The sequence below is a fragment of the Acomys russatus genome, chromosome 14, assembly GCF_903995435.1.
Source record: "Acomys russatus chromosome 14, mAcoRus1.1, whole genome shotgun sequence".
Taxonomy (NCBI): domain Eukaryota; kingdom Metazoa; phylum Chordata; class Mammalia; order Rodentia; family Muridae; genus Acomys; species Acomys russatus.
In genome coordinates this window covers 30297578-30321978 of record NC_067150.1, presented here as the reverse complement: position 1 = coordinate 30321978, position 24401 = coordinate 30297578, and the positions used below count along the sequence as shown (strand labels likewise).

Here is a 24401-nt window from a genome sequence, read left to right as displayed (position 1 = left end):
GGAGACCTTCAAACTTTGAAACTGTCAAAAGGTGGTAGGTAGTGCAGGTGGGCTGGCTTAGTTTTTTCTAGGGTATCAAACTCAAATTTGTCTAGATTTTTGTAAATATTATAAGCATTAAAAAAAAAAGCTTGTGGGCATTGTGCCTCCATGTATGTCTGCATCACGTGCATCTAGTGCCTGTAGAGGCCAGAAGACGGTGTTGTCTCCCCTGGAACTAGGGTTGACAGTCGGTTTTGAGTGTTTGTAACCAAACAAACCCCAGTGGTCTTGAAACAACACCCTCAACCACCGAGTCATCTCTCCAGCCCTATAAGCACATCTTGAAAACACTTTTGTTTCTGGACCAGGGAGGACAAAGCCTTGGTTCTAGTCCACTGACACTCAAGCATCTGATGACAAACGTGTGCCTGTCCCTGCCCAGAAGCTGCTTCCCAAAAGTGCTTAACTCTGGCACAGCAAAGCCACAAGGATCTGAGCGGAGTGACTGTCTCCATGTGACACAGCATTCTCAGGCTTTTACCCCAAAGAATTGCCCTATCTCCTATTCCAACCACGTCTGACCACGAGGAAGTCAAGGCGTGAGGAATGCAGCTCTTTTGCACCCCACGAGTTCTGGCTCAGATGCTTTTGAAGGTAGCTATGTCTCTGTTATGGTGTAAAACTCGACATTCGCACATACCTGTGCTAAGAACTGCTTACCTAAACATTTGATTGTGCAAGCTAAGTTCATACTTTCATAGGCTTCTCTCAAACACACTTCGTCTCAAAGAATTTATAATTTGGGCTGGAGAGATGTCTCAGTAGTTAAAAGAGTACTTGCTGGTCTCGCAGAGGACAAAAGTTGGATTCCCAGCATCCACCTGGTGGTTTACAACCATCACGTAACTCCAGTACTAGGGAATCTGATGCTCTCTTCTGACCTCCAAGCACACATGTGCTACACATATATATTCAAGCTAAACATTCATACATGTAAAATAGAATTGTTTTGTCTTGTTTTTTGAGACAGGGTTTCTCTGTTAACAGAGCCTTGGCTGTCCTGGACTTGCTTTGTAGACCAGGCTGGCTTCGAACTCACAGCGATCTGCCTGCCTCTGCCTCCCGAGTGCTGGGCCACCACTGCCCAGCTGTAAAATGAAAAAAACAAACAAACAAACAAAAAAACAAAAACAAAAAAAAAAAAAACCATGCGGGCTCACAGAGACTGAACCACTAACCAAAGAGCATGTGTGGGCTGGACCTAGGCCCCCTACACATATGTAGCAGATGTGTAGCCTGTTCTTCATGTGGGTCCCCTAACATGGAGTGGGGACTGTCTCTGACTCAGGTGCCTGCGTTTGGATCCCTTTCTCAAAGCTGGGTTCCCTTCTCTGGCCTCAGTAGGAGAGGATGCTTAGTCCTGCTGTGACTTGGCCGGGGTGGGTTAGTATCCATGAAAGACCTCCCTTTCTCCTGAGAGAAGGGGAAAAGAAGAAGGGAGACGGATATGGGTAGGATGGGGAGGAGGGAAGGGAGCTTCGACCAGGCTGTAAATTGGTTAAATAAGAACTAGAGTGTAAACTCACAAGAACCTCCTAAGACCCCTACATACAAACTTCATGCTATGAGCATTTATGCTCTCCCCGAAGTGGCACCTATTTTTAGCAGCTTACATTAGAAAAAAGGTAACTCTTTGTATCTCAGAATCAAATAACACAAACTATCCCAGTTGTTAAAAAGTCTAGATCACAAGCCAGGTGCGGTGGTTCACACCTGTAATCCTAGCCTGGTCTACTAAGCGAGTCCAGGATAGCCAAAACTATATAGAGAAACCCTGCCTTGAAAAACAAGCTGGGCGTGGTGGCGTCCGCCTTTAATCCCAGCACTCGGGAGGCAGAGGCAGGCAGATCACTGTGAGTTCGAGGCCAGCCTGGTCTACAAAGTGAGTCCAGGACAGCCAGGGCTACACATGGAAATCCTGTCTTCACAAACAAGCAAAAACAAACAAACAAACAAAAACAAAACAAAAAAAAAAACCAAACAAACAAAAAAGAAAAACAACAACAACAAAAAAAGCAAAACCCTTGGCTGGGCTGTGGTGGCACACACCTTTAATCCTAGTACTTGGGAGGCAAAGGCAGGTGGAGCTCCGTGAGTTCAAGACCAGCCTAGACTACAGAGAGTGTTCCAGAGAGCTGTCATACTGAGAAACCTTGTCTCAAAAAACCAAAACCAAAACCAAAACCCCTGTAGATCACTAGAAAAACATGTAAGCATCAAATAACCAAGTGGTATCAGAATAAGGGGAGAAATCACTGATTTGACATCATTTTGTGGGTTGTGGGAAAGAATATTTTAAGATATGCAATTTTATTTTATTTTTAGTTCAAGATGAGGTTTTTCTGTGTAGCCCTGGCTGTCCTGGAGCTTGCTCTGTAGACCAGGCTGCCCTCAAAGCCGGAGATCTTCCTCTGTCTCCCAAGTGCTTGGGACTAAAGGACCACCACTATATCTGGCTTGTGATTTTATTTTCAACAGTATAGAAAATCAGGACTTAAAGAGTTCTCATCTGGATTTGCTGCCCATTTAAAGCAGAACATCTGATTGGCGCTGAGGAACCACTAAAGATAAATAACCCAAACTAGCAAGTCCCTGCCACCAGACAAAAGTGACCCTTGGCTACTAGAGTTTATCCTTAGCTACGTGTACTGATTTACAAGTGGAGCCTCGGCAATCTCAGAAAAGGCATATGCACGAGTCATTACCTGATGGACTGACACCGTCCATTTCCTTCTCTCATGGATCACACCTCAAAATCATTAGCACTGTATTTCTACTGGATCCTCATTTTCTTTTTTTAGACACAGAAAGATGGCAACAAGTTTGTCCTTTCACTACTTAGGTGACTTACCCCAATTACTAAGAAAAAGATGAGGAGGCAAAGTGTCTTACAAATTTAAACTTCTAAAGTCAGAAGGAATATCATTATTTTCTAGTAAAAAACACAGTGTGATTTCTAATGACTTCTGGAACTCTGACAAGAAATGGCTATGGTCATTGTTAATACATAGAGAAAATAGAGTGGGGTTTTTTTTTTGGGGGGGGGTTGTTTTTTATTGGTGGTGGGGGGGGGGACAACGGTCTGGTCATTCTTTTTCTTCTTTTCTTTCCAGTATTGGGGTTAGAACCCAGGGCCTTGTGGTTTCCAGATAAGCACTACTGCTGGGCCACACCCCAGCCTTGGCTTGTTCATTCTCACAGCAAAGCCAAGCATACTCTCCACAACCAATGCAGTTACACTCTGCTACAAAAAGCTCAACTCACACACCCAAGAAGTCAGGAATTCCTTTAATTTTTTTTTCTTCCTTTTTTAAGTTTAAATGGCAACACAACCATAAAAGTCGGTACATCACATAAACAAAAGTCTTTGCAGGCAACACTGATTGGAAATAGCAAAACACTTGGTTCGGTGAAAAATGAAACTCTAAATTATATACAATAGTAGCTAAAGGTAATATTGAAAAACAGCCTTATTTACTGTGACTCAAGATTTACTTGTCATTATCTATTGCTTATTTATTCAAGGTTGTAAATAATACTTATAGAGATGTGTAAAAATGAAACATTGTGAAAAAAATACAATTTTCAATTTCATATGAAACTCAAAGTATAAGTTTTGTCCAATATGGAATGTAACTACATTTGTTTATACCAAGGCTCTAAACTCCACTTAAAAATTGATGTTTTCTTTTTTTAAAAAAGAACTGACCCACCATGCAAGACCTGCTTGCTCAAAATGAGCATTTCAGGTGAGGTCTGCTTTTTCTGCCCAGAGTCTATTATGGTTTCTTAGAGGTTGTATTGGTCTCATCGTGGAAAGAGCTCCCATGAAGAGTCCGATGGCAGCATCTGGAGGTGGGGTAGTCTGGGTAATGGGAGGAACGGAGAAGACTGCACAAGCCCAAATCCTTATGAAGGATGACACTCAGTTGTTAAATTTTAAGGGGTATCCAATGGCTTTTTCCAGGCACTCAACTAATGAGCCGGCGGACAGAAAATCCCTCTCAACTTCTACGAATTTGATATAGATGGATTTGGGGGATACTCCCGGATCCACAATACAGTTCTGAGACAAAAACCCATTAATACCAACCCAATCTTTACTGAAGGTTTTGGTATTTGCTTGGAAGTGTAAAAATAAGCACTGTTGAAGAGTCCTGACTTCAGCGATACCGAGGTAGCAGTAGGTGATCCGGGGCGGTTCTACCTCCACCTGTAAAGGGGCTTGTGCTGAGAGGGTTTCCATGTCAACCCGGCCCTCTTTTCCTGGGTCCAGGGCATGGCGCTCCACATCTGGTGAGAGAGGCCTCTCAATACATTCTTCATAGCCAATGGCATAAAGGCCTGGGCTTTTAGGAATCCCTCCTGGCAATAAATACTGAACAACATTCCCACCGGTTGGCTTGGAGTGGGCGATGGGTATCCAGTCAATCTCCATGTGCAGCTCCAGGCACCTAGCCTCACTAATGGTGATCTCTAAGAATTTGTAGTAAACATTTTTCCAGTTCATTTTTTGCACTCGGGTCATAATGATCCGCCCCTCGGGCTTCTCAGAGTTGAAGTACTCCCGGAGGCGCTTGCCAAGGGGCACCTGTGAGCTGATCTCCGCATAGTGGTAACGGATATCTTCTTTCCAGCGGGTGTTATAGCCAATTCCAAAAATGGCCAATTTATTGGAAAGATGGAGCCTTGAAAAGTCTGTCCAGCTCTGAAACAATTCCCATTTCAACTGCACCGACTCCAAAATCTGTACAATATTCTGCATTGTGTCTCGCTTCCTAGAAAGAGAAACCAACAGTCAAATTCTTCAAGTGCCTTGAGCAGCAATGTCTAACAGAATTTCCTATGATAATGGAAACGTTCAATACCTAGACTGCCCACTATGGAAGTCACTAGAATGTAAAATACAGCCAATAAGAGTGAATTGTTTACACAGAGAGACCCTATCTCGAACCGCCCCCCCCCAAAAAAAGAGTGAATTGTTACACTTAAATACCCACACCTCAAAGGCTTCCACACTGGACAGGTCACTGCAGTAAATATAAGAAATAACCCATAAAATTCCTAGGATTAAAAACAAACTGCTTTTTACAATCTTGTATCAATTTTAATAAATATAAATACACATACTCTTAAGATTTCAGAAACCATAGTCCGTGAATTGCTGTTTGTGTGGTGGTCAGAAGAAAGCTGGATTCACCTCTCTCCTCCCGTGTCCCTACACATTCTGGGGACTGAACTCGGGCTTTCAGTTTTGAACAAGTACTTTACCCACTAAGCCATGTCACTGACCCAAACCAGGGCCATGGTTTTTTTGTTTGTTTGTTTGTTTGTTTGTTTTTTAAAAAGATTTATTTATTTATTATGTATACAATGTTCTGCCTACATGTGTGCCTGCCCACCAGAAGAGGGCACCACATCTCATTATAGGTGATTATGAGCCATCATATGGTTGCTGGGAATGGAACTCCAGACCTCTGGAAGAGCAGCCAGTGCTCGTAATCTCTAAGCCATCTCTCCAGCTTCTTTATTTATTTTTCAAGATAGGGTTTTTTCTATGGAGCCCTGGTTGTCCTGGAACTCACTCTGTAGATCAGGCTGGCCTTGAACTCAAGATATCCTCCTGCCTCTGCCTGCCGAGTGCTGGGATTAAAGGTGTGCACCATGGCATCCAGTGGAGCGTGAACTTTTTAAAAGTGGCTATCACAGCCTTTGTAGTGGTCTTCAGACCAAAGTGCCAAAAAGCCAAGGATACTTTAACAAAGCACCAGTGCTGCCTCAAATGACACATTAATTTTTAATATGACATGTATGAGAGTCAGTAATTTTTTTACAAATGTGGTGGAAGAAAATAAGTGGTTATGACTAAGGGTCTAAAACAAGAGTAATAAGCTATCTCCAGTGAAATGCGTTAATATGAACGGATTACTACTCCCAGCTTTAAGTTAACACATTAAAGGTGAAATTACAGAAATGCTTCAATTATAACTTACATAATTAGCAGATTAACATAGAACACGCTATGTACTGACTGATACTTTATGTAATTTACATAGATGCAAGTATAAGTTGTTTCTCACTGGGAATGGAGGTATACACCTTTAATCCCAGCACTCAGGAGGCTAAGACACTTGGATCTCTGTGAGTTCAAGGCCAGCCTGATCTACGTGGTGTGTTCCAGCACAACCCAGACTATGTAGAGACCCTGCTCCCCTCCCCTAAAACAAAAACCAAGTTGTTTCTCAAATATGGCCAATAAGACTGGCTTATTAGATATTAACTTGGAAATCAAGTTGTTACATTAAAAAAAAAATCAGTTATAAGTTTAACCGAGAAAAGTGCTTACACCACACTCACAACCAAGAAAAGTAGATTTACTAAGAGTACTTTTTTTGTTATTACTGTTTATGTGTAGGGGGGCAGGGAGTATATGTAAGTGCTGAAATCTCAACTTGAGGCCTCTGCAAGTGCACCGTGCACTTGCTTAATCACTGAGCTGAGCTTTCTCTCTAGTCCTCTGCTCGTTTTCAAAAGGGATCACATCACAGTCCTTCAGACTTTCTCTTTAAAATTTCATGTCTTAGCTGGGCGTGGTAGTGCACACCTTTAATTTCAGCACTTGGGAGTTAGAGGCAGGTGGATCGCTGTGAGTTTGAGGCCAGCCTGGTCTACAAAGCTAGTCTAGGACAGCCAAGGCTACACAGGGAAGCCCTGTCTCGAAAAACAAAAACAAAACAAAATCTCGTGTCTTCCAGGAGAAGAGCTTTGGAGTGTTGTAGAGAGGTCCCACAGACCCACAGTCTGGCCTAACTATGCCTGGCCTGACTGTGCAAGATGCAAAGAGGTATCACTGTGTTACCAGCTGCTTCTTGGGACCCTTCGAGTGCCACAGGTCTATCCTATACCCACAAGTCTCGCTTGGACTCTTCTCAGGTGCCCATGTAAGCACCTAAAGGAAAGCGCTGGATTCCTGGGAACCACTTCTCTGCTCAAGGACCATGAAGAGCTCACTCCATCACTTACAATGTTCAGTTGTGATGCTTCCTGAGGCAGATATGCCTCAAAGAAAAATTGCCTTTCATAACCATCAGATTGTTTTGAAACTTCTTTTAAAGTGTGTGTGTGTGTGAAGCCAGAAGAGGGCATCCAGTATCCTCCTCTACCACACTTAGCTGTGTACCTCTGAGGCGCTGTCTCTCGATGAACCTGGAGCTTTCATTTTTTAAGTAGATAGACAGCCACCAACCCCAAAGATCCTCCTGGTTCCATCTCCAGCTACTTTTCCTGGTGTGAACAGGATCATGGCCAGCTTTTTTATATAGGTGCTAGGATTTGAACTCCTATCTGCACGCTCTTCCCCTCCTAGAGCTGAGGACCAAACCCAAGGCCTTACCAATTGAGCTAAATCCCCACCCCCCTATCTGCATGCTTTTATAGGAGGTGTTCTTAACCACTAAGCCATATCTCCATGTTTTGTTGATCTCAAGGAAGACTACACTAAGAGGCAGACTTTTGTTCATCTTGCTCACTGATTTATCTTAATGCCTTGCATAAGGCAGACACTTAGAAAACAAAAGGGAATGAAATGAGATTAGGTGAGTACATTTTATGAAACATGGATCAGTTAGTTAATTAACCCCACAGATGCTGAGGGAGAGAGGGAGAGGGAGAGGGGGAGGGAGAATGGGAGAAGGAGGAAGAGGGAGAGGGAGAGGGGGGCGCACCCACAGAACCAGATCAAGATATTTATATTTTGTTCAACACTTCACACTCTGAGCACTAGTTACACACTGCAAGGAATTTTAGAAGTCCTAGACTTGAGAAGTAAATGGCCTACTGGAAGCTCTTCAGGACCTATCACTCCTTAGTTGAGCTGGCACCCACAGAAAGAGCAGCAGGGGACAGAGCATACAAGAGTCCTGCTATCCTTAGCACGAGGGTGTTTCAGAAGCTTAGAGCAATTTGGCACCGTAGTTATTTGAGTAGTTGCTGAGAACTGCCCATTTCCTGGCTTCGAATGCCAAAAGAGTTCCAGGATTTAAAGCTAGTGACAACTCTGTGATTTATGTATTCATCCTGGTTACATCAAATGACCATCCCCTGAAGTGGCTATTTGGGAGACATGGGGCATTTTAGTTACAAATCCAGAGGCTTCTTTTGGAGAAATAGAGATTTAAAAGTACGGACTTGGAATAACTCACTTTAAGAATCATTTGCCAGGGCTAGTGAGATGGCTCAGAAGGTAAAGCCCTTCTGCTGTCAGCCAGATGACCTGAGTTCAACCCCCGGGACTCATGAAAAGGGGAAAGGAGAGATGCCACTCCACACAGCTGCCCTCTGACCTCCAAAAATGCACTGTCGCCAGCATGCGTGCATGTACAGTAACAATTCAATTTTTTGTTTTGTTTCAAGACATGGTTTCTCTGTGTATCACTGGCTATCCTGGACTCACTTTGTAGACCAGGCTGGTCTCGAACTCACTTCAATCCACCTGCCCCTGCCTCCCAAGTGCTGGGATTAAAGGTGTGCATCACCACCGCCAGTCTAACAGTTCAAAATTTAAACTAGCAGTTTTTTCTCTTTTCTACTTTGATATCACAATCTTAAAAGGACAACTACTTTTCAATAATACATGGCTTTAGGTTTACTGATTTGGGTTTAAAACCTGCTTTTGAAGAGCAGGATAATGAGTACAGATTTGGGGGAAACTTCCATGTTCCTGAATGCTCATTCCCCCTTTCTCCAGACACAGGGTCAATCAGACATCACTGGGAATTCTGATTCTAAAAACATACTGCAAAAAAAAAAAAAAAAAAAAAAAAGATGTGGGGCACTGAAGAGATGGATAGGCAATTAAGGGCACTGGCTGCTCTTCCAGAGGACTGGGGTTCAATTCCCAGCACCCACATGCCAGTTGACAACTGTCTGTAACTCCAGCTCCAAAGCTTCTGACACCCAACACAGGCATGGCTGCTCTGAATGCAACACACAAGGCATGGGCTGCTCTGAATGCAACACACAAGGCATGGCTGCTCTGAATGTAACACACAAGGCATGGCTGCTCTGAATGCAACACACAAGGCATGGCTGCTCTGAATGCAACACACAAGGCATGGCTGCTCTGAATGCAACGAGGGAAAATGAGTAATGCTCTTCATTTAGTCTCAAACTTTATTTTTTATTCTTTTTAGTAGCTTTGATAAGGAACTCACTTAAGTCCATCAAACAGATACATAAATGTAACAGATGGTATTAAACTCTTAGGAGGAAAAACAACAGGTGGGCCAGTGAGAGGTCCTTCCTCTGGGAGCTGAGCTGTTTTCTACATGCATAAGTAGGTCAACTAAGAGCTTCCTTTCCGATGCCCAAACTGTAATATTATAAAGATTGATTTAAATGTCCTTTGGCCCTCCTACCATTTCACCCAGCCCCATGTAAACTCAGGTCCTTATGGTTCATCTTGTCTCTGAGTAAGCATCCAGAAGTGCACACCCACACAGGGAAACATATTTTCATGTTACACTTGTCTCTTCTTCCTGGATCTAAAATTCAGCAGTTCGAGTTCCCAGTGGTAGAGTTAAGAATGGGCAGAAATGCTTCCAAGGTGGTACAGCGGGAGCGCCTGCATCATGCCTAGGTTACCCATGATCCTCCCAGGTTGCTAAGCTCGGACACACTGGTCCAACAATGAAGCATCTACTTACTGTGCCTCTTCAGAAGACTCCTGTTTTATTTTTAATGTTCTCTTTGAAACTGGCATTTCATCTGAAAAACAAAGAATTTTGAAAGAAATTGTATTTTCCTAAGTGGTGGCATACATTTATATGAATAAATAGCTCTATTTATCGCCCCTTCTGTACTTTTTAATTCTGATGTCTAACACTGTCCGGTACTAGATTTAAAAATATAACTTTATATAATGAGATGCAAACATTTATATGCAAGATCAGAACCAGGCTCCATAAGCATAAAATTCTTCAAGGTCACCAGTGGATTTCAAGCGAGGAGCTTAAAGCTTAATTTCACTGCAAACATGATTTTAAAAGAACAAGAATGGAAATGATTCTGCTCTATTCAGGCTTTCTGTGTAGGTTTTTCAGGATAAGTAATTACTCCCAAATACGAGGATCAGCATATTGTACATGTTGTTTTTTTCTCAAGGTCTGGGTGAGAGCAAACAGGGCTGTACTATGCTGCCATCGTCCAGCCCTTATTGTTCACTTAGCTTCCGTTCTTATTCTTCAACTCTTTGTTTTTTTTACATATGGCTAATAATCTTAACAATTTGAGAGCCTCTTCCTTTTTCCCTTCCAATAGTTAGAAGAAATTAAAACAACAATAATAGAAAACCGCAGTAACAAGGCTCTCTGTTACACAAAGAAACCCTGTCTCAAAAAACCAAAAAAAGGAAAGAATGGTTCACTCCTTTTCTTTATTTCTCTGTTATCAGGCAGGATTTCTGTAATTTTTTTTCCCCTTAAGCAAGGCAATCAAATTTATACCTGCACCTTCTCAGGAGTCACCTGAGCACCTCACTAGGGGGAAGGTATTAACTCCTAACACACTCCTTACACAACTTGCTGCTGATATTTACACAGGCTATAGCTAAAAATACTCCCAAAATAAGAAAGTCAAAACTGGGCAGGAGAGATGGCTAAGAGGTTAAGAGTACCAACTGCTCTTTTCCAAAGGACCCTGGTTCAATTCCCAGCAACCACATGGTGGCTCACAACCACCTATAATGCGATCGAACGTTCTCTTCTGGCATGCAGACAGAGCACTGTATACATAATAAATAAGTAAACCTTTTTTTTTTTTTTTTTAAGTAAACTGGCCAAAAGTCAGTGCTACAAAGAGCAGGGGTATTTTGAGTTAAATAAATAGGTTCTGTCAGTGAACCTCCCTGTATGACTCAGGTTAGGAAACTTAGCAGTACCTAAGTCATCAAGTAGCCATCAAGCATTACTTGGCAGTTTAATGCTATTCCAAGGATACCCATATTGACTCAAATAGTTTGGCAATATGCCTTGTGCTAACAGCACTAGAAGCCACCACAGATGGTCAATACCAGACACACACACACACACACACACACACACACACACACACACACACACACGCACACACACACGCACACCACACCATATATATTGGTTTTCTTACCCAATTCCTGATCTGTTGGATAGCCATGGAGATCCTGACTGTGGTTTCCCCAGTCCTCCTGTGAATAGTCCTCCATAGTGCTGCCATCTGACTCCAGCTCCTGGTACAAGCCACTACTGTTAATAAGTACAGGCTGGCAGGGCTGAGCATCCCATCCTCCCTGACCAAACACCTGTTCCAACTGTTCAAATGTGTAACTGCTCTTTCTTTTCCCAACACCATGTTCTTTCACCCGACTGTAACACCTGCGAAGGGTCTAAGACACAAAGTCTTTTGTTATTCCTTTAAAGCTGTACTTCCTCCTCCAGATACGGACCACAGATATTAATTACTATCAGACAGACACAGACAGACAAACATAGACACATTGTTACAGGAATGCTAGATTTCAAATTCATTATTATATTAGAAAAATACTAATTTAACATTTACTCAAACATGTTATAACTCAAACAATTATTTTGCAATTGTCAATTAAAACAACAAGAAACATTACAACATTATTGCATGTACCCCATACACATATTTTATGCCCCCTCCCCCATTTAAAAAGGGTAAGGGGGAGGAAAAAAAGAAATACCAGCCAGCCAATAGGATGCACACCTGCCACAGGAGAGAGAGCTGCTATGGTGCCCAGAATTTGAAAACGTGAGGGAAGGAGGACAGAAAGAAGAATTTCCCCAAGTGAAAAACATCTTCCTTACTCTTGGTTAAGGAGAACAGGGGAAAACAGTTGCCTAGGCAAAGTACCTAACAAAACAGATCACTCACAGTGTCTTTATTCCTTCCTAACTCACCCTGTCAAGGTAAAAACTTCTACAATTTAAACAGAAAGCAAACCAATAATGTCATAAGGCCCTAGTCTCAGACACAACAACCAAGAAGAAATGCATTAATACCAACATTTTACTAATTTACCAACTCAAATTGCCAGCTAAACACACCAACAAGGCCAACAGTCTCTCTTGGGGAGGGTGAGGAAAGGAAGCATCTCACTTCTTTCTCTGTCACTTGGTACACAGTAAATAAATACCATTATGTAAGCTCCCAGACAAAACCTGGATGACCTCTTTGCCTTGTTCAACCCTCTCATTTTTAGGGTCTTTATTTCTACTACATATTTCAGACTACCCCAGTTCCCTGAATTTAATGATATACTTCATGCTATCTTACCTGATAAACCAAAAGATATATCAAGGACTTAGTCTCAGCTCTACTTTGTCTCTGCCTTCCTTTCTTCCTTCAAATTGCTCTTCTACTTTACAGAATTTTTTTTGCTCAGAATTTTCTTGAGAAACAAAACTCCCTTTTCCCTACTGGCTCCTAAATATTAACTGTTAAGACTAATTTATCTCTAACCTAATGTATAAGCATTATCAAGACTATAAGACTCTCCTAGGGCTGGAGAGATGGGCTCAGAGTTTAAGAGCCCTGGCTGGTCTTCCAAAGGTCCTGAGTTCAATTCCCAGCAACCACACGGTGGCTCACAACCATCTATAATGAGATCTGGTGCCCTCTTCTGGACTGCAGGCACACATGCGGACAGAATACTGTACAAATAGTAAATAAATAAATCTTAAAACAAAAACAAAAACAAAAAAACCCAAAAAACCTCTCCTAAAGGGGAGATTACCTCCATAAGCCAATACATGACCTATTCTCACCAAACTAAAACACGTCTGGAACTTTATGGCTCTCCATGAAGTGCAGGATCTTTAAATCATAGCTGATAATCCACAAGACTTTTCCTCAAAGACTTTAAAAATCTGCCCCCTGAGGCCAGAAATCCAAATAAGGCAAAAAGAATAATAAAAGCATGAGACAAAATCGTCTCCTTCAGACACAGTCACCCACCCTGCAGCCTTAGACCCCCAAACAAGCATCTGCCCATTTTCCCTTTCACATCTCTCCCACCACCTCAAGATCCTTATGGAAAACTGAGGCTTCTCATAAACCCTTTAAAAATCATCTTGACTTTCTTTTTGTAACAGAATTGTGACTCCATAAGACAAAACTTTCTAAAACAATCCAGAAACTTGGAAACTTGGAAAATGTGTGTCATGGTCAAATCTCCCAACAGAAGAGTCAAGCACAGCAGCAAATCTCATTTGACTTCGCACATACCCCCCTTTCCCAGCACCCTCTGCTCCTCAGAGATCGGAATTTGAGTTGCAAACAGCCCCTGACAATTTATTTTTATCTTACAATGTCTGGTTTCTGCCTCCAAGAACACCCCCAAGCACTCCTGACTCTTCCAAGAACTGTAAATAGAGTCGCAACCCTGTCCATTCCCCTCCTAGGACCATAAATGGAGATGGGAACCGTACCCTTCTCACTGCTTACTGGCTGCCTACAGCACAGCAAATCCACTCTGATGTCACTAAGGGTTACCCCAGAAGCCAAGGAGAAAAGAAGGGTCCCAACACTTACGAGGAAGTGACAAAGGCCCAAACAAATCTACCAATTTCTCCCTATTTTGCAAACACTTATTCTCTGTCTCAAGAATAAATTCACCAAATTTTGACAATATACATGGGGAGAAAACAAGAGAAAGGACATTTTTCAAAGCCACCAAATTGAGCTTATAATTTTCTTCGGTTATGTAGTTGTGAATACTGGAATCAGTGATTTCTGACAGCTTACACACACCTGTCACTTGTAGGACACCTGTAACACATGTTTACAATTAGCACAATGTGCTGATATCTGCCAGGTGCTTGGTAATGTCTAAAACCATAATAACCTGATGTACTGAAATGACATTAAAAAGATTTCAAATCAACTTTCTCTGCTTTAAGATATAAGTACTTATAAGCAGTTAACTCGTAGGTCTAATAAATACCACAAATTCAAGCACAGTCAGTTTAAACAGGGCACACATCCACTACGATGGTGGCGGGAGGAGGGAACTCAAACATCGGCTTAACTGTTACCCTTAGACCCACTAGGAGTGCTTAGACATAGATAAAAAGGACATTTGGAGACCTTCCAATTCTTACCACCCACAGAAAAGATTACACAATACATTATCCTCTAAATGCTTAATCAAAGCATATAATTAAAAGACTGGGCAGCTCTATCAACAATCCTAAATAAACCAACTAAAAACCTTCTCTAAACCAGAAATCATGATGCTCCAGAGTCCAGAAAAAATGAGACTGCAGCTCCCATTTGAGTCAGCTACCAAATCCAACAAGATACACCATTTGGCTTTCGTGGTGAACCACATTCTACTTAACAATAAAAAATCTTGCTTCACTTCCTTCATTTACCTCGCTCATCTCTAATTGGAAGAAAACTTTAAAACTACTAAAGGTTATGCTATTAAAAACTAATAGTTAACTTCCTTACTATGAGAATCTCTCTGGTAAGTTGATAGTACGGTGTCCTCTCCTCCCTGGAGGAGAGGCTGTAAGACTATACTGTCCACCCAGATAGAGGCAGTGAGGAGTCAAGGAAATCTAAACAGAGCTAAGCAAGGTAACAACTTCAAGGGGCCAAAACAGAGTTATTCCAAGTATCTGATTCAGAAACGCCAGGTAAATGCTTATTCAATCCACCATACCAAATGCTTGGGTTTCAGGGCTACAAACAGAAAAGAACCAGAGAAAAGGCTTGAGGGATGTTCCATTCCCGAAGCAGGTGAAGGCGGGGCAGGGAATTGGCTGACAGCTGAAAATTTACAGGACAGAGTGAAAGTCTTGCCAAAGCTTAAGATTAAAGTAAAAGAAAATCAGAGAATAAAAAGATGACATTCACTGTGGATGAATGTACAGGGGGTCTATGGGGAGAAGGGCAGGTAAACAAAGGCAGGAGTTTTAGATTGGCAGGATTGAGGGTTGGACGGCAGCAATGCAGAGAAAGACCCAGGGTTACAGCACACGTAACATTAAATACAGTGCACAATGCAGCTATCTTGCCAAAGTAAGTAAATCCAGTATTGGGTTGTATAGGCAGAGGAATCACATGTAAGCTATGAAGGTGGCTCTTCCTCTCTATTCAGCACCGGTGAGGCCACAGCTGGAGCACAGCATTCAGTTCTGGGCATCGAACCAGCTACAAGAGAGGGAAATTGTAGAGTTCAGAAAAGGGCAAATAAAATAATGAAAGGCTTGGAAAATAAGATCTATAAGCAGGCTCAGTGGTTTCAAAGCCCTTCCTGGCATTATTAAGTAATCTAAGGGTGAAATTTAGGTTTTCACTTCAGTGTCCTCATAGAAGGTGGGAAGAACTAGTTCTCCCCTGCTTTGGGAAAACATGAGGCAAACTAAACAGCTCATATAGGCACAGGCCAAAAAAACTGCTACTGGCAATTTACCCACTTCATCTAGTACAACGGTCACCATGACAAAACCACTGCTCTAAGAGAACTGCTGTGGAACACAGCACACAATGAGGAGGAGCAGAAGTAAGTCATAACAGCTATATAAACATGCTGCTTAGAAAACACTGCTTCATTGGACTAAGATGTGAGATGAAAAAAATAAGTGAGCCTGGAGGGAGGACAGCTCAGTTACAATAGTAGGAAGCAATGTTATAAGAAAAAAAAAAACAAACAGTAACACAACTTTTCAAATGTAGTTGTCAAACTGGCCATACTACACATGCCCTGCAGTTACCGTACCCAGCAGCAAACTGAATGTGACAAACCCAAAACTCCTCTCAATGATTAAGTAAGACAAATCTTCAAAAACCACATAATCCACAAGAAATGAAGAAATTTACAGGAAGTAAATCTCCAGTAACTAATTTTCTGATAAATGTGTCAAAATAACGCTTCAAGCAGGGCATGGCAGTTCAGTTCCATAATCCCAGTACACAAGGCAGAAGAAGGCCTGCTGCAAGTTCAAGGCGGCCTGGTTGTACAGCCAGACCTTGCCGCTGATAAACAACCCTACCAAACAAATATACGTTGGACTAAGATGAATGAGTAGTCTCTGTAAAATAGACCTTTCCCCTTTAAACTCCTACTACAATTATTACTAGTGGCTCTTAACTGAGCCAACAAAACACCACATGTAAATAAAAACTGAAAAGGTCCTAGGACACACCTCAGTGGAATGTTTGCCTAGTATGTACAAGGGCCTGGGTTCAATCTTAAGCAATCCACATACACAGACAAACACATTCGCACACACACAGGCTAGGGATGTAGGTCAGACATACAGACACAGACACACACATGCACGCACACACATACACAAAACACACACACACGCAGGCACACACGCCAGTGATGTAGCTCAGACACACACACACACACACACACACACACACGCTGGGTATGTAGCACAGAAACACATATACACACACAGACACAGAGATGTGCATGTGCACCAGGGATGTAGCTCAGTTGGTACAGTGCTTGCCTAACAAGCTAACAGTAGGTGGCACATGCCTGTCATCTCACCACTGGGAGGCAGAGGTAGGAAGATCTCTGTGAGCTCCAAGCCTACGTGGTCTACATAGAGTGGTTCCAAGCTAGCCACAGCTAAATAGAGAGGTCTGACTCAATAAAAAAAAATAAATAAATAAATAAAATAAAATAAAAAAAGAAAGAAAACCAAGCAAAACAAAACAAAACAAAAAAGCATGAATTTACACTCACATCTTGTTATACATAATTGCAACTTTGGGTAGAAAGTACCCAAAACAAAACCATTTGGGCAAAACTCAGAATTATCACACTGGGTTTTCTGTATATTAGTATCTGGCAAACTGACAAAATCCTTTAAAACCAATCCCCCCCCAAAAAAGAAAAGGGATAAGGAGAAGAAAAAGGGAAAGGAGGAGGAGGAAAAGAAGGCAGAAGAGGAGGAGGGAAGAAGAACCGAGAACAAAGAGGGGAGGGCAGGGCTTGCTACATGCTCCCCTGGCTCTGCATCTGAGAGCAGAGTACAAACCTGTAATTCTAACATCTGCTCCTCCTTTTCCTAAGCAGGAAGCCTAAGCCTATGAGGGCTGTGGATCCCCTGCTGAGGAAACTCACAAATCACAGACTTCCGAGTCTCCCCGATGACCACGTACACACTCCTCTGCTTAAAAGCCTGTTCTACAGCACAGAGGCTTTTCTTCCAGCACAGGATAAAAGACGTATGAGGAAGTCTAAGATAAGTAGACTTAATTTGTATGACAGACTTCAGAAGAGATTCCAAAGACTGATACAATCAGGGCCAGCAGGATGGCTGAGCAGGTAAAGACACCACGGGCATACTGATGACCTGAGCGTGATCCTCTCAGACAAAATGTTGCCCAGGCTGAGTTCAAAGTCAAGGGAATCCCTCACCTAAGCCTCTCATAAGCTGACAACAGGTATGGTACACAGCACCCATATTTCCCGAATTTTTGAAAACAAAATTTCAGTAAAGCTCACAATAAATAAACAAATAAATCAATAGAAAGCAAAGGAGAACGGTTTCTGATTCAGAAAAATGTCACTCTTGCTAGGTTTCTCAATTCATTTCAATAAACTAACTAAAAAACAAACAATCAAAAAACCCACACATCCTAGATATGGTCCATACTTGTGCTCCTAACACTAAAATAGAGACAGGAGGATAAAAAATTCTGGGCCAGCCTAGGCTACAAGGCCAGACTGTATCTCAATAAACAAAAAGAGCGTACAAGGAAGGTAGGCGTAGTGATGCACACCTTAACCCCAGCACTCAGGAGGCAGACACAGGCGGATCTCTGTGAGTTCGAGGCCAGCCTGGTCTACAAGGCAGGTCCAGGACAGCCAAGACTACACAGAGAAATCCTGTCTCAAAACTAGAAAAAAAAAAAAAAAAAAAAAAAAAAAGTACAAGGATCTCATTTTACAGAGGTGGGGAGAAGCAACCTTTTGTTGGTTTGTTCGCTCCTTCATTCATTCATTTTAGTTGTTCTAGGCAGATTTTTTAGCTCTGGCTGTCCTGGAACTCTTTGTAAACCAGGCTGGCCTCAAAGTCAGAGATATGCCTATCTGTGACTCTTGAGTGCTGGTATTAAAGGTGTGTGCCACCACCACCCATCTAAAGCACTATTTCTATGTAATAAGCAACAATTATTTTTTTCTGGAGTAGCAATATTCATTCTGGAACTACTAGGTCAGCCTGGGCTGCCCGAGACCCTGTCTCAAAACAAAACAGAATAACTCCAACAAAACTGGCAGGTACCATGGAAATGTTGGCAAACACTGTATGTGCTAGACTGCAAACTGACCCTAGAGCATGCTAGGGAAGCACTTACAACTGAGCCCACCATGGATGGGGATGTTAAGCAGGGGGTGATATCCATGCTGGATGGTGCTCCAGAAAAAAAGCTCTCCTCTAAAGTCGCCATGGAGCATCTTTTTACAGGTTTTTGTTATCTTTACACTTTGGGGCTCTGATGCCAAGTGTTATTCAGATAACATTAAAATTGTCAAATACTTATCAATAGGTAATAATGAGAGGGAAAGCACATTCACAACAATACTTCTGGCATGGCAGAGGAAACCATTCCTCCCTTTTGAAAGTCCCCCCCATGCGGGACTGAAGAGATAGCTCCGAGGTTAAAAACATGCACTGTTCTTGAAGAGGACCTGAGTTTGACTCTAGGAAGCCACACCAGAAAGCTCACAATAACCTGTACCACCAGCTCCAGGGGTCAGACACCCACCTGACTTCATCAGACACACACACATAAGTCAACAACAACAAATCCCCATACAAACGAAGAACTGTTCCACAATCATGCCCCCAAGTTAAGGCCACTCCCCTAATAAGTAACAACAAATCCTGACTGGCTTTTATTGTAGTAACATTACCTTGCTGCTGAAATACAAAAGTGGCCTCTGCTCATTCCAAGTTTAAAAGTAGAGCCAGTGGGTCAATGAGAAGGCTCAGCAGATAAAGGTGCTCGCAGGATGGGCCTGGATACTGTTTGATCCTCAGAACCCATATGAAAGTAGGAAGAGGGGACAATTGCACAAAGTTGTCCTCTGCCATCCATGTGCAGACAGACTGTGGGCACACCTCGAACAATAACAATAAATAGTAAGCCATATCATCCCTTCCACATGCTGGCCATGTGACTATCTCTGTTTTGCACTTGTTTTCTTACTGGAAATGACTATCTAGCAGGCAAACGTAACCTGTAATAAGAGTTTCTATTAGTAGGTTTATAAAATTAATTCTGGCATCCTTAATAGCTCACTAAAAACTAAAGCTACTAGAAATCCTCCATCAAGACATGTGGCCCACGGCTGGAAAGATGGCTCAGCAGTTAAGAGCACTGGGTGATCTTGTAGAGGAATCTAGTTCAATTCCCAGCACAAACATGGTGTAGACACACATGCAGGCAAAACACTTATACACAATTTAAAAGGGGAGAGGGAGGGGAAAACTTCTAGGCCTAAACATTAAATCAAGATTTAATTAGTTCTAAAAATATACTTTTCATTTATGTGGTATGAACTATAAGCCATAACTGTATAAGCTTTCTTATCATTTTTATGAAAAAAATTAAAAGTTCTAAGTTTATTCTAAGTTTCTGCCTTGGAGCAACCTAAACTTATTTAAGAAGCTGGAAGAAAATTTAGATGATCAGCACAGGATATGGTGGGGACACTCCTATAATCCTAACACTGGGAGGTAGAAACAAGAACATCATTCATTCAAGGTCATCCTCAGTTACACAGTGAGTTTCAAAACAGCCTGAGCTGCATAAGATCCTAGCTCAGGCTCGAGGCCAGTCTGGTCTACAAAGTGAGTCCAGGACAGCCAAGGCTACACAGAGAAACCCTGTCTCAGAAAAACAAAAACAAAACAACAACAACAACAACAACAACAACAAAAAACAAGCAAACAAACAAAAACCTAGCTCAGGGGGGAAATTGTGTTGTTAAGACCATTTTGTCAGGAGCAGGAATTATAGTGTGCACGTACCGAAACCTAATCATCATGGGTATATCATTGCACATGGTCTCTTAACCAATAAGGTGAGTGCCTAAACCACCAGCAGTACTCACCACCACCAAGTGTTATGCACTGTCCACACTTACATGTGCCACTTTGTGACATTCTTTTCTTTCTTTCTTTCTTTTTTCTTTTCTGTTTTGTAAGACAGTTTCGCTGTGTAACTCAGGTTACCCTGGAACTCATGGAAATCCTCCTGCATCAGCCTCCCCTACTAACTATTTTTGTCAACTGGACACAAGCTAGAGTCATCTGGCTAGAGGGCACCTAAATTGGAAAAATGTCTCTATCAGATTGGTCTGAGGGCATGGTTCTGGGGCATTTTCTTGATTAACAACTGATGGTGGAGGGCCTAGCCCACTATGGTCAGGCCACACCCAGGGAGGTGGCCCTGGGTAGTATAATAGAGCAAGCTGAGCTAGCCAGGAGGTAGTGTTCCTCCATGGTCTCTGTTCAGGTCTTGCCTTTAGGTTCCTAAATGAGTTCAGGCCCCAACTTCTCATGATGGATTGTAAGCTGTAAAAATGAAGTCCCTTTCCTCCTCAAATTGCTTCTGGTCATGTTTACCAAAGAAAGAAAGCAGGAGCAGTCTCCCATGTACTCAGACTACACAGAAGTGAGCCTTCATGCCTGGCTGCACTGTACTTTTACTGACTGGCAACAGTACGTTTCGTCTACAAGCATCACAACATGCTGAGTAATGCTTTGCCATAGGACATAAAGATAGCTATAATGATTACATGACAGGAAACGTTTGGCTCCCGTATAATGGGACTGACTTATAGGACTGCTTCAGTGTACAGCCATTGTTGACAAAAATGTCATTGTGTGGAACACAACTTGTATTCATTACAATTCATCTCATGTCCACTATTATCTCTAAAGAGGCAAGTTCCCAACCACTTCCTTATGTAGCATCTAATAGAAAGCATGAGAACGGTCATACTCATAGCCTCATACTTACCTGTTTTTATTGTCACAAAGTAATTGTACCTTGAGGATGTTTCTTCTGCTTTAATTCAAGCTCACCCTCCTTTAAGAGGAGTTGACAGCCTAAGAACCACCAGCATCCACTGAAGATGTGAATGAATGACAATGCATCTTCTACAACAAAGACTTTACTTTCACATGTGTTTTAAACTCTTCCTGAAAACTTTCCAAAGCAAAACTTATGTTTTGTTGTCTTCTTTTGTTAACCCTGTGGCTGACATACCCATAAACCTATGGGGAAGGGCTTTCTTACAACAATGGGGTACTCAGATTAATATTCTTGCAATTACAGAGATAAGCAACGATGAAGCTAAGTGTGAAGCAGCACGTGTTTCTGGAGAAGATATTAAAATAAGTAATCAGGAGCAACTGCGAGTTATGCCCGTTATCCAAACTCAGACAGATATTGAGTTTCCAAATTTTTTTGTTTTTGTTTTTGTTTTTCAAGACAGGGTTTCTCTATGTTATCTTAGCTGTCCTGGACTTGCTTTGAAGACCAGGCTGGCCTCAAACTCACAGTGATCCACCTGCCTCTGCCTCCCAAGTTCTAGGATTAAAGGCGTGTGCCACCATGCCCGGCTAGAGTTTCCAAATTTATAAGAGGGGCCACTACTGATGTGCCAACAGCCTTGCCCCTAAAATGGATTTCAAACAGGCCTGTGTGGCAAGAGCAGTGGCCCATAACAAAAGAAAAATTGCAGGTAGGCGCTTCCTTCACCATTTAGTACAAGAGCAACTGGAGGCTCAGCATATAGAAGAGTCTACCAGCCCTTGGAATTCCCCAGTGTCTGTAGTAAAAGGAGCCAGACAGCTAGAGGATGATAACAGATTTGAGAGTAGTAAATAAGGTAATCCAACCAATGGGTCATTTACAGCCTGGAATTCCTTTGCCTTTCCTGTTACCTAAGTCTTGGCCTATAATAGTCATTGGTTTAAAAGATTGGGTTTTTTTTTTTTTTTTACAATACCTTTGCATAAGAAGGATAGGGGAAGGTTTGCTCTCTCAGTACCTATGCTGAACAGTAGTAGTCCAATGAAGAGAAACCATTGGAAGATACTTCCACAGGGAATATTGAATAGCCTCACGTTGGGCGCCACCTGTAGGCTCAATTACCTTAATAAATATACTTTATTATGAACTGATTAACAAGCATACCTCCCTTATAACCTGACTAGCCTACACGAGAGGAGAAGAAGATTAAAGGAAACAAGAAGGAAACCTGGTATCAGTTCCTAGGAATGATTCTCCTGGCGTAGTCAGCAGGATCTAAGCAGACCATCAATTCCACCAAAGTTGCTGCTGGAACCTGGAACAACTGGAACCTGAAGCCTCAGCCAGAGTCCAAAGCCTTGAAGCCTTCCCTGGAACAGCTAGCTCTCTTTAGGAGTGTCTCGAAGAGCAGGGGTGAACAGCCAAAAACTAAGTCCCAACAAAAAGCTCCAAGCCTCCTGTTCTGGGGATATATATATATACACACACACACGTGTGTGTGTGTGTGTGTGTGTGTGTGTGTGTGTGTGTGTGTGTATGCATGTATATCCTTTCGGTCTGTTCAAGTATGTTTTTCATCAAGCTCCCCCACATAGTAGTCTGATTTCTAAGTGGAAAAACATCCTGCTCTCTTCCCCATTCCACACTTCAGATAAAAACAAAAACAGGTTTATCTCCCCTACATAACCCAAAACTCATTGTTCACACTGAGTTTTGATACATATAAGAAAGAATATGATATTGATCATAAGGATGGATCTAGGAATAAAAAGTTTATGGGGGGGGGGCTAGGAAGATGGCTCCGCAGTTAAGAGCACTGGCTTCTCTTAGAGGATCCTGGTTCAATTCCCAGCTTCCACAAGGAAGCTCACAATGGTCTTTAACTCTAGTTCCAGGGGATCTAATGCCCTCTTCTGGTGTCTTCTAGCTCTGCATACATATGATGCACTGAAGCATATGTGCAGGTAAAATATTCATAAAATAAAGTATTTTTGAGTGGATAACTTAAAACCACGGGTAGTAAAAAAAAAAACTCAGATGTAATGGTTCAGCATTCCACTTAGCATGTGATAAGCAAAGTATGTCCTTTTTTAAAGGCTTCTGTCCTGGATATATCTACAGTTGATATGTCTTGTTGTAGATGGATGTTCAATGCAGCAAGCAGTACACTGTCACATGAAATCTTCATAGGTTTCACTTTAAGAGTTTGTGGCTTTGCTGTCCAACTGTGACAGATTTCCAAAAAGCAGTCTTGGATTCAAACATTCCCTCGTGATGTGGGTGGTGCCAGTTTTCTTTTTACAAGACTTTCTGAGGGGGCTCAAACCCAAATGAGTCTAGAGCAGTAAGTCTGAATGATAAAATTTAACTCAATCAGAAATATATGCATTTGCCTAGTGCATAAAAGGACCTGGGTTTAATCCCAGAAGCAGACAGGGAGGGAAGGAAAGAGGGAGGGAGGGAAGGAGGGAGGGAAGGAGGGAGGGAGGAAGGGAGGGAGGGAAAGGGGGAGAGGGAGAGAGCACTGGAGGTGCAGTTCAGTTGGAAGAATGCTTGCCTAGCATGCACGTAGTCCTGGGTTTGATCACCAGCACTTAAATGAGGTATAGTGGCAAATGCCTATAATCCCAGCACTAGAAAGAGACAGAAAGATCAACAGTTCAAGGTCATCCTCCTCAGCCACATAGTATGAGGCCAGCCTGGGATAAATGAGACCCTATGTAAGGAAGGAAAAAGAGAAAGGAAAAGAGAGAAGAAAAAAATATGTGAGCATAGTGGTGTGTCCATCTGGATCCTACTGTATGGTTTTGGGTTTTGGTATTACATTTATGTTTTATGCTCCAAAACATTACTGCAGTTGTCAAAATTTAAGGAAAGTGGGTTGGTGATTCGTAGGAGGAAATAAACCAAGTTGTTATAAACACAGGATCTGGAATGAAAATGCTTATTCTATTGTCACCACCTGCTGGTTTTGTGACATTAGCCAAATTAATCTCTCTGTGCCTTAATTTCTCCATCTGTACAGCGGAGTTAAGGATAGTGCTCCCTCCTATTGCCGATTTGTTGTGAGCATTAAAGTGATGTATGTAATTGCTTTCATTCAATAAATGTTAGCTATTATAATTACTACAAAATGATGCAGCCACAGTGTGTGTATACTGAGGGGTTATCAATAATGGTAAACTCAAGTAGAGCAAAGCAGGAAATTAAAGTGTTATATCAAAAGCACACAGTAAGAATAAAGTGTGAATTATACCTTAAAAATGAACCCCAATGCC

The 24401-nt window shown here is 42.0% G+C and overlaps 1 protein-coding gene across 11 annotated transcripts in view; it reads right to left on the bottom strand.

Annotated features, from left to right (window-relative positions):
• Positions 1-3314: 3314 nt before the first annotated feature.
• Positions 3315-24401, bottom strand: part of Msantd2 (Myb/SANT DNA binding domain containing 2) — a 37778-nt gene continuing 16691 nt past the window's right edge. For 2 of the 11 annotated variants that reach the window (XR_007831817.1, XM_051156191.1), the window contains one exon: positions 14664-15261. Coding sequence is in view for 6 of the 11 variants with exons in the window: in XM_051156191.1 (XP_051012148.1) it covers positions 15205-15261 (57 nt within the window). In the remaining 5 variants the exon portion in view is untranslated. Of the gene's footprint in view, positions 4821-9746; positions 9808-11205; positions 11462-14663; positions 15262-24401 lie in introns of those variants that run through there. The other 9 variants (XM_051156190.1, XM_051156189.1, XM_051156186.1 and 6 more) reach the window with 9 other exon arrangements.